General features: G+C 36.6%; 4 protein-coding genes across 5 annotated transcripts; 3 read left to right on the top strand and 1 right to left on the bottom strand.

Annotated features, from left to right (window-relative positions):
* The first annotated feature begins 8,985 nt into the window (after positions 1–8,985).
* Positions 8,986–10,266, top strand: BDBG_07062. 2 transcript variants are annotated; one of them, XM_002622505.2, is made up of 3 exons: positions 8,986–9,398; positions 9,453–9,581; positions 9,633–10,266. In XM_002622505.2, exons 1-3 carry the CDS (start codon positions 9,113–9,115, stop codon positions 9,704–9,706), a joined length of 489 nt encoding a protein of 162 aa, XP_002622551.1. In that variant the 5' UTR covers positions 8,986–9,112; the 3' UTR covers positions 9,707–10,266. The 2 variants fall into 2 exon arrangements, with proteins under 2 accessions (XP_002622551.1, XP_031579952.1); XM_031722920.1 differs by having other exon boundaries at positions 9,016–9,398; positions 9,650–10,266.
* BDBG_07061 (uncharacterized protein) lies at positions 9,673–11,573 on the bottom strand. Its single transcript, XM_002622504.2, has 3 exons — positions 10,531–11,573; positions 10,283–10,454; positions 9,673–10,218 (listed from the first exon to the last, which is right to left on the bottom strand). Exons 1-2 carry the CDS (start codon positions 10,802–10,804, stop codon positions 10,300–10,302), a joined length of 429 nt encoding a protein of 142 aa, XP_002622550.1. The 5' UTR covers positions 10,805–11,573; the 3' UTR covers positions 9,673–10,218; positions 10,283–10,299.
* A 110-nt stretch (positions 11,574–11,683) lies between these two features.
* Positions 11,684–13,571, top strand: BDBG_07060 (mitochondrial import inner membrane translocase subunit tim16). The gene is made up of 2 exons (XM_002622503.2): positions 11,684–11,837; positions 11,935–13,571. The coding sequence occupies exons 1-2, from the start codon at positions 11,835–11,837 to the stop codon at positions 12,349–12,351; spliced, it is 420 nt and encodes a 139-aa protein (XP_002622549.1). The 5' UTR covers positions 11,684–11,834; the 3' UTR covers positions 12,352–13,571.
* An 881-nt stretch (positions 13,572–14,452) lies between these two features.
* BDBG_07059 (alcohol dehydrogenase) lies at positions 14,453–15,892 on the top strand (the record flags this gene model as incomplete). Its single annotated transcript, XM_002622502.2, has 1 exon — positions 14,453–15,892. One exon carries the CDS (start codon positions 14,453–14,455, stop codon positions 15,890–15,892), a length of 1,440 nt encoding a protein of 479 aa, XP_002622548.1.
* Positions 15,893–16,058: the final 166 nt, after the last annotated feature.

Genomic DNA, 16,058 nt, shown 5'->3' with positions numbered 1-16,058 from the left:
TGAAGAAGTATAAGAAAAGAAAGTTTTTAAAGCTTTTAACTATACTAAAACAAGAAGTGTAGCAAAACTTCCAACCTTAGAATATGAGTTTCAGAATGAATCATATACAGTAAACTCTTTTAAGAAAAAATATCAAGCTTTTATAAGAACTCTCTTTCAAAACTCATCAGATTCAGATTCAGAGAAAGAGAATATGTTACTTCTTAACTATATTGATGAAAATGACTGAGAATAGCCTGATCTTACTTAAGATGAATTAGAGTTAGCTATCTTCTCAAGTTCAGTTAAAACTGCTGCAGGGCCTGATTCAATTAATCACTTGATTATTCAAAATACATACTTCTACTTAAAGAATGAATATTTTGAGCTCTTTTTCAATCTCTTGAAAAATGGCTATCATTCTGAATGCTGGAGAGAAGCCACTGAAGTGATTCTTGTAAAACCTAATAGAAAAACTTTAATTCTTAAGTCATATAGAGTAATATCTCTATTGAACTGTCTAGAAAAGGTTTTAGAAAAGATAATAGCTACTCAACTATCTTTTATAAGCTCTATCAGTAATTCTCTTTTATTCAGTGAATAAATGAGAGATAGAAAACAGTGTTCTACAATTGATACTGTTCTCTCAGTTGTTTATAATATTCAAATAGCAAAGTATGAAGATCTGGTCTCAACTGCAGTTTTTATTGATATAAAAGAAGTATTTAATCATGTTTCAAAGTCAAAGTTAATTCAGACTTTGAAGATGTTAAAACTGCCACTTTCTCTAATAAAATGAGTTAACTGTTTTATATCTAAAAGAATTATACAACTTTTCTTTGATGGAATGAAATAAGATAAGACTGAGATAAAAATAGAAGTACTGTAAGAATCTTCAATCTCATTCATTTTATTTACAATATACACTGCATATCTATTCAAAAATAGAAATATGAGAATAGTGTGATCTCTGAGTTATATGAATGATATTGATCTAGTCTACAGCTTAAAAACTATCAAAGAGAATTTGAAAGTAATTGAAGAAGCTGTAAAGAAAATCTTTGTTAGAGCAGATATCAATTAAATTCAATTTAATATGAATAAAACTGAGTTAATTCATTTCTTTTCTAGATTCAATGAGAAAGAACTATCTCTAACTCTTTTAAATAGAGAGATTAAACTCAGTGTAAATGTCAAATGATTAGAAGTATAATTAAACTTCAAGTTGAATTTTAAATATCATATTCAACAAAGAACTGTCAAGGCAGAAAGACTATTGAACAACATAATCAGACTATTAAATACAGAGAGAGGTCTATTCTTCCAGACTATGAGACAGTTATATATAGCCTGTATTACATCAGTAGCTGATTATGAAGTTCAAGTTTGATGAAATAATCAAGAGAATTTCACTGAACTCTTTCAAAGTCTGCAAAACAGAGCTTTGAGAAGAATTCTGAGAGTATTCAAATCATCTTCTATTAAAGTAATGGAAATTGAAGCTTCAATTTCTTCTTCTACTATTAGATTTGAAAAGACCTGTATGAACTATACTCTGAGAGTTATAAAGATGAGCTCAAATTATATAATCAGAGAAAGAGTCTCTTCTTCATTTTCATCAATTAACTCTGAAAATGAACTGGATTGAAATAGATTTCTTGATTGAAATGAAAATAATTCTTCAAAGAAAATGCCTTCTCAACTGTACAGACTATGCTCTCTGATTAAAAATCAATTTTCTTCTTTAAATATTGAAAAAGTTGATCATGAGAAGATATCTCTCTGAAGAGAAAAGCTTGAATCTCTTATAGACTTATAAATAAGTGAACTATCTAAGGAGAAAGAATATGAACAGCATTTGAAGAGAATTTCTACAATCAATATAGAAGACTCTATTCTGATTTATTCAGATGACTTTAAAAATGAGAATTTGAATAGATTAGACACAGGCATTGCTTATACTGAAGATAATATCAATTTTATCTCAGATTTTTGAAATTTAGACTGTGAATCTGAAGTCTTTGATACTGAACTATTTATAATAGTGAAAGCTTTCAAACTCATTGAAATAAAATCTCATAAAAGAGAAAATAGTTTGAAAGAGACATGAATATTCTCTGATAGTCAAGCTGCTTTAAAAAGACTTAGAAATAGTCAGATTCATAATAATCAAATAAATCTTGAACTGATCTTAAACTCTGTTTTGAAAATTCAAAAGAGAAGAATATTAAAGCTGATAATTCATCTGCACTAAGTTCCTGCTCATATGAATATTCATGGCAATGAATTGACTGATTCAGCTGCAAAAAAGAGTGCAGAATTAAGCAGATCTATTCAAAAAATTATGTTCTGATCTTTTATAAAGAGAAAAATAAAAGAATCTTATTTAGATAAGTGGAATAAAAGCTGGCAGAAATAAAAGAAGAGTATACATTATTCAAGATTTGAAACAAAACTCAAGTGAAAATCTTGTTCAATTAAATGTAAAAAGAAAATATTCTCATCTATAATACAGCTGAAACTAGGATATGACTATTTCAAATCTTATATACAAAGATTTAATGATAGATTTGACTTAATAGAATGCTTATTCTGCAATGCAAATGAGAATTCTGAGCATATTGTAATGCACTGTGCATTATACAATAGTCTCAGAGCCAGATTGAAAGAGAAGTATGATCTAAATCAATTAAATATGAGATTCTTATTCTCAACTGAGACAGGAATTAAATACTTAATAGACTTTCTATCAGAAACTCAAGCAGCTACAAGAAAATGACTAAATTCAGAAATATCTGAATATGAAGAGGAGGAAATCAATCAGATATAGTCTGTTAAAACAGCTATATACTATCTTTTAATAATTTGTTTTATTACAGTCTCTCTTTACTTTATCTTTTTCTTTCAATTTCTTTCTATCTATCTATTTAATGTGTCTATCTTTAAGACTGTGTTCTCTTTTCCTTTGTCATGATATTGTCAAATGATTTCAAAGTATCAGAAGATGTTAAAACACTGTAATTTGTAAACAGTTTTTGTATTCTGAGCTGGAATTTTCTGATTTTGTATATCTGAAATTGATGAATGTATAATAGTTAACTTTACAGATATAGGAAAAACTCTGAGAACTAAAAGTTCTCAGGTAGATGTCATAGTCTCTGACTGCATATATCTATAATTGAAGAATAATAATAATAACTGTCAAAGCAGACATCATATATGTTCTTACTTTCAGAGAGATTTATAAGAGTGTTTATTTCTAGCTATTCTCAAGATTTCTGCAGAATGAGTAGAGAAGTAAGTTCTTTATATAATCTGAATCATACTATCTATGAATTCTGATAAACAGCATAAGAATTCACTATCTTCTTCACAAGTTCTTACATCTTTGACTAGAAGTATTTTCTTGTAAGCAACTCATGAGTTCTAGTATCTATAAAATAACCTGCTAGAGAAGAGTCATGATGCCTTTTAATAAGTTCTATGTATAGAAACTTATTTATAGATATATAAATTCAGCTCTCTCTTTATAAGAGATTATTTAAGTCTCTTCAATTCTTTATTTCTGCAGGGTTGATCTCTGCTGTAAGTAGTTTCTAAATATATTAAGTATATTTATTCTTCAGTTGCAGTTCAGACAATCTGAATAGAAGATCTTATGAAGACTTATACTCTGTTTCTTCTTACATCAGATCTTCTGCAGTACTTCTCAAAGTCTGTAAACTCTTCAGATTATAGATACTCTCTTCAAGAATTCTCATAGAGATTCTCAGAGTGTTGACTCTCAGTGTTATAAAGAGTAGTTATACAGGCTTCTCTTCTCTCTCTTCTCTCTTCTCTTATAAGAGATTGAGAGACTCTTCAGTCAATCTCTTCATAATACTCAGTTCAAGTATTCTGTGAAGCTTTTCTGTCTTCTCTAGTCTCTCTGTATCTATCACTCTGATCTTCTTAACATAGTCTGATCTGTGAGAGAGTTTATCTGCTGAGTTCTTAGTTCTCTTGATATATTCTATTTTGAATCAGAACTCACTCAGTCTCTGAGCTCAGTGAATCTGCTGCTGTGAGAGTTTCTTGATTAAAGTAAACTATTATAAGCTGTTATAATCAGTTCTAACAGTAATCACTGTTATGAGACTCTCAAAGTAGTGATATCAGTGATGAAAGAATTTCACTATTATGAGAAGCTTCTGATTATAAATATTATAGTTGATCTTCACAGATTATATCTTCTATGAGAAAAAGATCATTGAAACTCAGTTCTTATTTAACTGTAGTTATAAGACTATTTCTGAAATTGTAAAGAAGAAGATATCTGTCTCTAATCTGATTAAGAGTAAGAGATTAAAGTAAAACAGTATCACTGTGTCTGTGAATATCTGTTTCAATCTTGCAAAGACTCTGTAAGCTTCTGAAATAAGAAAGTTCTCACAGCTCTCTCTTCTCAGCAATCTTTTCATTCTCTATTTATAAAATGACTTCTTCTTATTTTCATTCTTCAGCATGTCTGTAAGAGTTAAGAAGATTCTTACAAATATAAAGATAAATCATCTATAGAAATTTATAAAGCTCAGAAAGATCTGAATCTCATAAATACTAGTTAACTTCAGTTATAATAGAATAGTCTCAACTTATAAAGATTTCATCTGAATATCATCTGCAGTAATTATATATTCTAGAAAATTAATCTGACAGACACTGAAGTTGTACTTTATAAGCTTAATATACAGTTCTGTTTTATTTAAGATTTTTAACACACTTCACACATGCTCAGTATGTTCTTTCTTCTTCACAGAGTACATTATCACATTATTCAGATATATTATTATAAAGATATTCAGATATGTGTAAAGTGTTTTATTAATAAAAGACTGAAATATCATAGAAGTATTAGTTAAATTAAAAAACATTACTAGATATTCAAATAATTTCAGTACAGTTTTAAAGATAGTCTTTTATTCATTCTCAGACTGTATTTACAGCTGTGTATATATATTAATCATATTCAGTTATATGAATATAACAGCTTCTGTAAGATGATTGATTACATTTTCAATCAGAGACAGAGAATAGTGACTCTTTATTATCTTGAAGTTCAGATTATAGTAGTCTACACATAATCTGAGATCTTTATTCTTCTTTTTTATAAATATCACAGAGACTTCTGCAGAGATCTGTGAAGATCAGATAAAGTCATTCTTCAGATTCTTCTTTATATAGATCTGTAAGATCTCTGTCTTATAATGAGAGAGCTTATAAATTAATTCTCAGAAGAATTTCTGCTCTTCTATTAAATCTATTATCAGATTCTTCTTACAGTGAGAAGAAAGCTCAGCTGTCTTTGCTGAACTGAATATCTCTGTAAGATCTCAGTATTTCTCTGATATCTGAAGCTCAGTTTCCATGACTGCAAAGTTCTCAGATATTTATAAAGTTATTATATAGATGAGCTTATCTTCTCTAATTAACTCTGCAGTATTAACTGATTCTATCTCTGTAAATAAGTCTATCAACACTGATTGAAAGTATAAACCTGACTCACAGACAGCTATGTATGAATTGTGTCTTTAAAGTTATACAAGTCTTAAGTATATATCATCTGTGATATCTATAATAATCACAGTTTTCATAAATCTTCTTCAGATTCTGAAGAGATCTTGTAATTCAAAGATAACTCTCATAAGTTTCTCAGCTCTCAGATCTGAGTTCTCATACTCTGCTTATTATAAGAGCAGATTCTCAGTTTTCATCACTTAGCTTATTCACTTTATAAGCTTTAGAGACACTACAGTGATCTGAGATTCTGAGTTCATCAATACTTTTCATACTTGTGAGATAGCAGCACTGTGATGCAGTCTCTTCTTATAAGTAAGTATTTTTATTGAGAGAGTAACAGATTCAGGTGTCAGCTTCAAGACTCTTAAGAAGACTGTTACCAACTCTGTTCATAATTTCTCAAATTTCTATTTTGATTTGTCTGAATAGTTTGTGCAGAGATATTCTAATTTAGAACAGATAAAGTAGAGACTCTTTTTCTTAGTCTCTCTGTTATACACTCTATTTATAAGAGCTTATGAAGCTCTCTCTCTCTGCTCAGCAGTCAGATATGAATCTCTCTATATCTTATTATCTTTCTCTGATAAATCTGTTCTCTGTTATTCTAGTTCTTATGAGACTGATTGATAATTCACTCTCTGCAGATCTGTGACTCTCACAGTAATCTGTAAGTAGTGAATGAGAGTCATCAGTTTCTTCAGAGTTAAGAGCTTAGAGTCTTATTTAATAAGCTTGTTCTGCATGTCTTTATTCAGTCTCTTTATAAATATTATCATTCAGATCTTATTTCAGAGCTCTGTTTTCATAGATCTTAATTCATATCATAATTCTATAAAGTACTGTGAGTAGTCTTTATCAGATTTCTCATCTCTTTTTCTAATATTGATAATTGCAGTTCAGATATTCTCTGTTCAACTTACAGAGTCTCTTAACTTATTCTCTAGATAGATCTTAAGAATAGATCAGTGAGATCTCTTATAATCATTTTCTAGATAATTCAGTCAGTTCTTGACTTCAGTGTAGTAGAGATCTGTTATTATATAGATAACAGCTTCTTCATCTTTTATATCACACAGCTGAGCTTGTAAGTCAATTTCAAATACAAACTTGTAAAAGCTTTTATAGATTGTGATTCAGTAAGTAATCTTAAGTAGTCACAGCTTAAGAAAGTTTCTTTTCAGTTTGTAGATATCTCTGAAGATTATGTCTAGAGACTCAGTTCAAGAGTGTTTACAGACAGTAAGTATTTCTTATAGAAAAATAACTTAATTTTATAGAAGATGCTTAAGAATGTTCTTTACTAAGATTGATTCATTTGTCAGTTCAGAGAGTTTCTCTATCACAGATGCAGAGAATAATATTCTGTGAGTAATTGATAAGTTCTCTGAGACTTCTTTTATAAGAGTTATTCATGATTTGAGTGACTGCTTCTGAGTGTCTGTAGTAGAGTTCACAGAGATTGAAGTATGCAAGTTTCTAGTTCTTTCAGTCATAACAGATGATTACTGACTGACAGAGCTTGAAATATAAGAATAAGTGCTTGCAGGTGATTATTCAGGTGTTTGCAGCTTGATATGATATATACTGTTAACTACTAGAAGTATTCACAGTAGAAAGATAAATGTAGAGATCAAATGTATAATAGCATTCAAGCTGAGTTATGAATAGTATTTGTGAACTTCAGTCTATATAGTTGTGTATAGCCAAGGGCGGCTAACTCTATTGATTATGTGAGAGATAGAAATAGAGGTAAAGAATCCGCGAGGAGTGAGATTTCTTACAAAGTAAGTCTTTTTATCTCTGAAGATTATCAGTACTGATTAGATAAGAATTAATATCAGAAAACTATACTATATCTCTTATTTACTGATTACTAAGCTTGTTTAAAGAAATCAGTTAAATGATTATCTTTTCTATCAGAATTATATAGAATTGAAGAATAAGACTCTTTTCATAGTCAGTTCTGATAATGAATAAAGTGTTATTATATTTATATATCATGCACTGAAGTATATGAACTTGTTCTATATATAACTAGACTGACCGTGTGACCGTGTCTGAGACCAGGACCAGATTTTTTAATAGTCTCATTATCAATTTGACTGATCTCATTACATGGTTTTAACATTAGATAGTAGTTTCATACTGTCTCAGTGAGACTTACTGTCTACTCTTGTCACATTTTTCAAATGAGATCATGATTTTCACTTCTCAATTTAAATTATTTTTATTCCTTTAAATGACTTTAAATCTCATTTGAGTGTTACCAAAAAGTGTTACTTTTTAAAAAATTAAAAATAGTCTAAAAAAAACCTTAAAATGTCTAAAAATAGTAACTTTATGCCAAGAATGAAACTAAATAGAATTAAATGAGATCACTTTCTTATTTTTTTCAAGTCATGATTTCATTTTAAGATCTGATATATAGTCACTTTGCATGTTTTTTTAATGGCTAGTCTCAGTGGGATTCACGCCAAGAAATGTATGAGATCAGATTAAATGAGATCAAACGTGAAATTCATGATCTCAGCAGTCAGTCTATATATAACTGAAGAGTACACTCAGAATCTGAACACAGATCTTGAAGTATTCATTAAAAATAATACTGAATAATATTCTATTACTTATTAATACTATCTGATCTGATATAGTTTATAATAAGTTATAATATATCTTCAATATTTATTAAAAGTATTTACTTTAATAATGACTTTTGAAGCTGCTATTATAGCTGACTTATATATTTTCTTCAATTTCTCTTGATTATATTTAATACAGTTGATGAAATATTGTTCAACTCAGCTGTTAAAAAGAAGTATTATATAATTAATTCAGAAGTTATCAGAAGATTTCAGAAGTTATCAGAAGTTATCATAAGTTAATATACTATATAAGATTATTAAGAGTTCAGAAGTTATCAGAAGTTGTCAGAAATTACTGAAAAATATACTCAGTACTTTGACTATAGTCTCTGATAACTGAATAGATGTTTTGATAGCAAGATCAAGATATTGAATAACTAAATATAATTATGATTAAAAAATTAGTAAATTATTCCTGTATTTAAAATCATAGTAACAGTTTTTAATATAACACTTCATACTCAGAATATATATATTTTCAGATAAAAATTATATCAATTAATAGAAAATTGAAAAATTAATTCTATAAAATAATAGAGAAATGATCTATAAGTGATATTACACAGTAATTCTATCTTAAATATTATAATTAGAGTAAATTATTCTTATATTACTAATAAACAGAAATCATTTTTTCTCAGATGCTCTGTAAAGAGTTTGCTGAGAATATCTCATTTAGATTTAGTGTAAGCCCTGTGACAGTTGATTGACTCAGATGTTAGCAGGACTTGACAGAAAGTAGCAGTAGTTCGGATTGAGTTAGCTCGGAGTGGAGTGGCTGAGTTTACTGAGATAATAAATAATGTTACAGAAAGACCATCAACATTTTGTCTACGCAGCGTAAATAAATAAATACGCCGCGTGGATAAATATTCCTGCGCTCCCAATCTAAAAACCCAACTTTGAACCATCTCCTCACTGTAATCTTTGACATCATGCAGTTCCCTACTTCCATACTGAAACAACTATCTAATTTCACAACCAGGCGCGCTTGCATCTATCGCTCTCTACATACCAAGCTGGCAGAATTTATCACCCTTGACTATAAAGGATCCCTGGTGACACAGAATGTCAATGTTGATTTGGGGCATGCCCACGAGGCTTTCACAATGCTCCCAAAAGAAACTGGTTATGCTTTCCGAGCAGGCATCCACTCATTGGCGAGAGACTCAGACCAGTGTCCCCTAACTTTCTATCATGATTCTCGATACTTTGCACATGGTAAGAAGTCATGTGGGCAATTCTGCATTTCCTGAATAACACCCAAGTTTCTAGAATCGTTACCATATCCTCGGCTTGTAATTCCTCAGGACCTTCCACGCCAGTCTGATGCCAATACAAGCCCTGCCACTCTCCATACCTTTGGAGCTACTCATACCATCACACTGGACGGGACTTTCGATGGTAAGGCCCAATCATGTATGAATCTTTTTTCCGTTTGCTTACTATAGCTAGCAAAATTTACAAATCAGCTTCGAGATTCTCTCCGTGATCTGAAGGGGCCTTTTGATGAGCTCAAAGACAAGTAGGACTGTGACAAGGAATATCTTATTGAAGCAACAGGTCAATTTTTTTGGGTGGGCCATTGTATATAGGTTGATATAGAATTCAAAGCCTCATGGTTGTCATTGATGTACATGTAATGTACATATGGCAGTTACCCACCCAATAACTCTGCGGTCAGTGACTTGCGTAACAGAACGGACATACCCTGCCGGTGGAACTGTTTCATCCTTCATGCCCTTCGCCCAAGTATCGTGAAACCAACCAAACCTTCACGTCTCCTGTCATGTGCGTCTGACGATCTTTTTTATCAAAATACAAGCAAAGAAGAGCTCAGGGTGGAAAAATGAAATTGATATTCAACTAAGTTGAGATAAGCATGCCTCGTATTAATTATATATTATCCTGCAAAGAAATCCTCCTTCGGAGGAAAAGAAAAAGGGGACTGCAAGTATCCGATTACCATCCCAGTCCCATCAATCTCTTCAGTTGCCAAACTACCGAATTTATTGTCTGGTTCACGCTTCGGCGGACTCATCTAATTGAGAGTAATTAATATAGTGATATCAAAAATGTTGAATGGGAAAATTCATTTCACTTACCAAGGTTTCCTCTTTGATTAGCTTTCCGACTTCTTCTTTTCATATATTTTGCTGAGATCTTCTACGGCTTCGCATTCGTTGGGTATTTTCGGCATTCGTTTAAATGGGCCCTCGAGCTCCTCTCCTTTAATCCTAAGGTTGGAAAATATGTGGGCGTTAACGACGACGCGACCTGCTGCCAATCAGCATACATGCGAGGCCAGTCGAGGACATTGAAAAAAAAAAAAAATGATCGGTTGACTTCATACTCTCTTCACTCAACTTATCCACGTCGGCATAATCTACGCTTTCAGGCCACCACGGTGGGCGGGTCCCCGGGTCGGCCCTTCCCAGGCGCCACTGGACAACCTCAACATGAGCTTTCGTGATCTTGCATAAGAATTCGGATGGGAGTGACTTGAATTTAGATGTGTAAAAAGCATTCCTTTCACAATCAGGATTGACCTCCTTTTTGCTTTCAGCCTCTGAGGGGGTCACTTTTTCTCCCCCGTCTGTGTTCGTCCTAGACAAGAACGAAGACATTGTGGTGAATTCCAGTAGGCGGAGTTGATATCGAAGGACGGAAGGACGAATAATAAAAAATGACTGCAAGTAATGAACAAGGATCAACCGCGCAAAACACAATTGAGGACGATGGAGAAGTCAAAAGAGCGCTAAGAGTCTCAATGATATTAAAGGGCTATATATACCCTTTATATATCCTGGTAGTACTGGAAGGAGTAGCCGCCGAAGGGAAACTCTTGGGGATCCTCGCGAGTGCGAACATCCCCAAAGGGTACGCCACCTTAGGGGCCTTCATGGAACGCATAAATTCTTTAGCATTATCTATAGAAAGAGTCCTATAGAAACATGCTGCCTATGGGAACCTGCATCCTGCGCTGATCACCTTTCAATGAAAGTGTGAGATGTTATGTAAGAGACCCCTAGAAATAGGCTGCCTGACGGGATCCCATAAACCAACTAAATTTTATGTTTCTCTATAAGATAATAGTCCGACAAAGAAATATGCCACTGCAAGGAGCTTCATCATCCATCAAAAATATACAATTCCTTATGGTGACTGTTTCATTGAGAATTGCCACCATTGGTAGCTACACAAGACCCAAGGCAGTTGAAACTCGAGGGTTCATCATGAAAGAGAAATTCCCAAGGAGTATACACTCCAGAAAACCCCGTCAATCATAAACGTAGGACATTGTTTCCGGAGAGAATGGGACAAATCACCCATTGTACTGCTGGTAATAGCCATACAAAGAGGCGAGAGTTGGTTGTTGGAGTTGGCTTATTTTGATGCCAAGGCTACCTCCTAGCTAAGTTTGTGCTCTAAACTCAAAACAGCAAAGCGGCTGTCGCAAATGAGCTAAACCGGATTAGGCCTTGAAATTTCCTCTGGCAAGAAATCTTTCCACCACCAAACCGGCAACGACATTTTCCATCTTGTTGAACACCGCTATCCACGCTCTCGCGCCCTTACTCGCTAATAGTGATCTTTCGGGAAGTAGAAGTTGGAAGAACTATTCTCATAACTGAGTAGTTCTGGGAAGAAATTGGGATGGTATGTTTAATTCTTCCCAGCACTTTTCTTTTTCTACCCCAGCTTCCCTTGCCTCCCGACCAAACTCAAGTTTACTGACAAGTCTGTCTATCTCCAGGCGCACCGGATTGTAGCCCAGATAGTCCTCACGGGCGGTCGGGTCTTTGGAAGAGCCTTTGCGGAAGCATACAAGCAAGCCTCAGCCGCGTCGAAATATGCAGCCCAGGCGCAAAAGAGCGACGGAACTGCATCAAACAATTTCGCCTCCTCTGGTCTTACCCTCGACGAAGCCTGCAAGATCCTAAATGTGAAGCCGCCAATGGGCGGCGAGACAAACCTGGAACACACAATGGAACGTTTCAAGAAGCTGTTCGATGCAAATGACCCGAAGAAGGGAGGGAGCTTTTACTTACAAAGCAAAATCCTTCGAGCCCGCGAGCGGATTGAGATGGAGGTTCGAGAAGCCGAACGGAAGGCTGCTATGGACAAAGAAGTGAAGGAGGGTTGGAAACCTAAGGTTTATAAGGATCGGTGACCTTATACACAATAACGCCTCGCCCCACCCGTTTCGACGTATCCAGCTCCATTCCGCGGACGTTTCGACAGATCCCAGCGACCTGCTTGGATATATGAGTTCGGTTATGGTGTCGACTACAGCCACCGCACAAAATACTTCTTGTTGATATATATCGCCACTGTTTCTAGTTTTTATTGCATAGCACAGGCGTCTTCGGCTTTTTTCCCCCTCCTTTAAGGCCTATTGTTCGGCTTCTGTGCCTCTCATCCTCCCTTTTCCGTCTAGCGTTTTGCTCCCAACGCACGATACCGCATTTCATTTTTATTTCAACTAGCCTACTTCCCTCCGGTCCTATCGGTATCATTTGTGAAGCGTTGACGAAACGACAGACACAGACGGTCCTGTTATATCTTGGATACCGCCGAAACGTTTGACGACTGTTTCCACACGATGGTATTGGAAGGTATGGCGCACCTTTGTATACAATATCCCTTTTTGCTCTTCAGCGTGGCGATCTTGTGGACGAATCATGAGAGGAGAGATTTTCCTCCCTTGTTGCTCTGCCATCCATATGTTGCCTGCTGGATTTTCTCCACTCTTATTTGTTTGAAAGACTTTTCTTCTGGGGTTGGCGTTCGATGTATTATACATATTAGCTATTTGGAATTTTTGCAGTATTGGCGACGATGGGGTGTGTAAGAGGAGAAGAAGAGAAGAGAGAAGAAGAAACCGTCAATGCAAGGGATGGAGGGTGATAGAGTCCTTTGAATACGCGAGAAGCGACCAGTCAGTCAGCTCTTGTCTACGTTACGAGAGCGACGATGGAATGCGAAAATTGGAAATCAGATTTATAGAATAGAACGAAACTCTGATGGACTATCTATCTGCTTGATATGGAGAAGTTAGAAGTTAGAGTTGCTAAATGAATGAGAGATTCCCAATGCAAACCACAGTACAAGAGCGCATTACTATATAAATATACCCTTTTGGGGCGAGATTATCCAACTGAAATGCCGGACGCGGCTCTGCCTCCATTCTCACATTGCTCCCCTCCATCTCTCCCTTTATGTTAACCCTTCCCTCAGCAACCAGTCGACCACAAAGCTATCAATCTCACCAGCACGGCTGATTATGTTACTCGCCCCGCATTACAAGAATGCTTCATAGTGCCACGCTGACCAGAGATAGCCTGTCGCAGGGAATCTCAGGCAGATGAAGGGCATATCAACGAGCCAATCCAAGTGTCGTCATTTCAAACCCCGAAGTACCACCCCTCACTAACTCAAGCGTCCATATTATTGATTTCCCTAGCGCAATCGGCCTGTTGTGTAAGCTGAGGACAATCCAGACTTGTTTTTCTGATTCCAAATCGACGAGGGTGGCGCCAAACAGCCCAATCTTGGTCCACGCCTATGTCGTCAGACATCTATCTCAATTGTGAAATCCCTCAGCGATAAACCTATAACAAGCCACAGGAAATACTAAAAGGAAAAGGCCCGTATTGAGCTACACAATAGAGGATGTCTCTCTCCAGGCCCGCAGGGATGGGTGCGTTGGGATCACCTCAAAGCACGACAAGCATATGTGTGTTCGCCTGTTTTAACGAAATTTGATAAAATGAAGTTTGAAGGTGTATTGCGACAAATAAATCAATGATTATTCCCCTGAACTAATCGGAGAACCTTTGCCCCCCTCTGGAGCTGGTTTTGGCTTTCAAAAAAACTATCCCTGCCCTCTCGGGCTAGCTACCCTTTCCCCGTTCCATGGTGCGCCTCCGCGCGGAAAACGATTTATTAATAGTGACTCCGATTCCCCCCTCCCATGTCAAGAGCGGGACGGACAAGGACATTCCAGCATGGACTCTCTAGGATATTCGCACTCGCTCTCTTTCCTCCACGGCGATCAGGGGTAGTTAGTTTAGATTTTCTTTATCACTTGGCCCCTCGCCCTCTCCGCGTCTCCTTACCCCTCTCCTCTCTGACCAAAAAATTCTCAGTCCATTCTTACATGCAGGCTTGAGCTTTACACTCGTTTATTCTTTTTGCAGGCGGCCCATTGTGCATCCTCATCACCGCCTCTTCGTTTTTATCAGACAGATTACCCTTTAAGCTGAAGGGCTATGGGGAAGCCTTCTGTACCGCTATCTGCGGATCTACCACCGCTCGTTTTCGGAACTGCAACTTTTTCCTCACAGTACAATGCTGACCCATATGCACTTCCCACGACCGCGATAGTCCACCGCGCATTGTCTGCGGGAATTCGGGCTTTTGACACGTCTCCTTACTACGGTCCAGCGGAAGAATTACTGGGACGTGCTCTCTCCACTAGCTTCGCTCGTTCCAATTTTCCAAGATACACCTACCGCCTGCTTACCAAGGTTGGTCGAGTCGCAGCGCAATCCTTCGATTATTCACCGGTATGGATACGAAAAAGCATAAAGCGTAGCTTATCCCGCCTTGATACCTCTTACCTAGACGTCGTATACTGCCATGATGTCGAGTTTGTTTCGCCAGAAGAAGTCGTAGGTGCGGTTGTGGAGTTGCGCAGAATACGGGATACTGAGGGGGCAATCCGTTATGTCGGAATATCAGGGTACCCTGTGGACGTTTTGTGCTCGCTGGCAGAAATGATTTTGGAAAGGACTGGTGAGCCGCTGGACGCTGTGATGTCTTACGCCAATTTTACGTTGCAGAACACAAAGCTTGCTCTGGAGGGCCTACCGCGTCTTGTTGCTGCGGGAGTCGATGTGGTTCCCAACGCCTCCCCGTTAGGAATGGGGCTTTTAAGACGTAAAGGCGTCCCTATCGGAAGTATGGGTGATTTCCATCCTGCGCTCGATGGACTGCGCAAAGCTATACATACGGCAAGCGAATGGGTAGAGCAGCAGGGAGAGAAAATCGAAGTTGTTGCTATACGATATGCGCTCGAGTCATGGTTGCGCGAGGGCTCATGTGTCGGTGCTCTTGGGCCGCCACTTGCACCTTCCCCAGATGCTGATCCGGGATTCATCTCCGCTGCTACCGTTGGTGTTGGACGACGGCTAGGTGTTAGTGTCATAGGTGTGAGCAATATCGATGAGTTGAATGAAACTCTTCGTGTGTGGCAAAGCATTGTCGATGGGCTTGAGGATCAAGGGGATGATGATGATGATGACGATGCTGTCCCCTCCGAAGAGGTTGGATACTTCCCGGAAGGAACAAATGCGACAACGGACGACGGCGACGACATTGATCCGTCACCTTTTATAGGCACCTCTAAACCCCCCGCCATTCTCACTCCGTGCGGTGATATTACCGATCGTAAGTGGTCTCGAGGTAGACGACAACGCATTTTAAAGCTCACCAAGGGAATTCGCGAGATTCTCGGACCGGAGTGGGTAAATTATACTTGGGCGAGTCCGGAAGAAGGCTTTGTAAATATCCCTCCCGAACACCCTGACGACATGGACGAGCTGGCAGGAAAAGGGATCGCTACGACGGATGCAGGCGAAGGAGATATTGATATGAAGGACTTGGAGGGCAGACTGCTTACACCTCCATTGGAGCCAGCTGTCAAATGAAAGCGCGTTTTCCGTTAACTTGGCTATTTTAGGGCGGCTAATTGATGAATAAATGATATGCTTGGTTATTTGATTCTCTCTTCTTGCTGCCATCCTTAGCGCACCCACTCATTTCTGGTATACAAGCGTCATACGACGCATTTTATTTTTTGAGATAATCCTCTTC

This window comes from Blastomyces gilchristii, assembly GCF_000003855.2.
Source record: "Blastomyces gilchristii SLH14081 genomic scaffold supercont1.17, whole genome shotgun sequence".
NCBI classification, from domain to species: domain Eukaryota; kingdom Fungi; phylum Ascomycota; class Eurotiomycetes; order Onygenales; family Ajellomycetaceae; genus Blastomyces; species Blastomyces gilchristii.
This window is presented reverse-complemented; position numbering and strand designations above follow the sequence as displayed.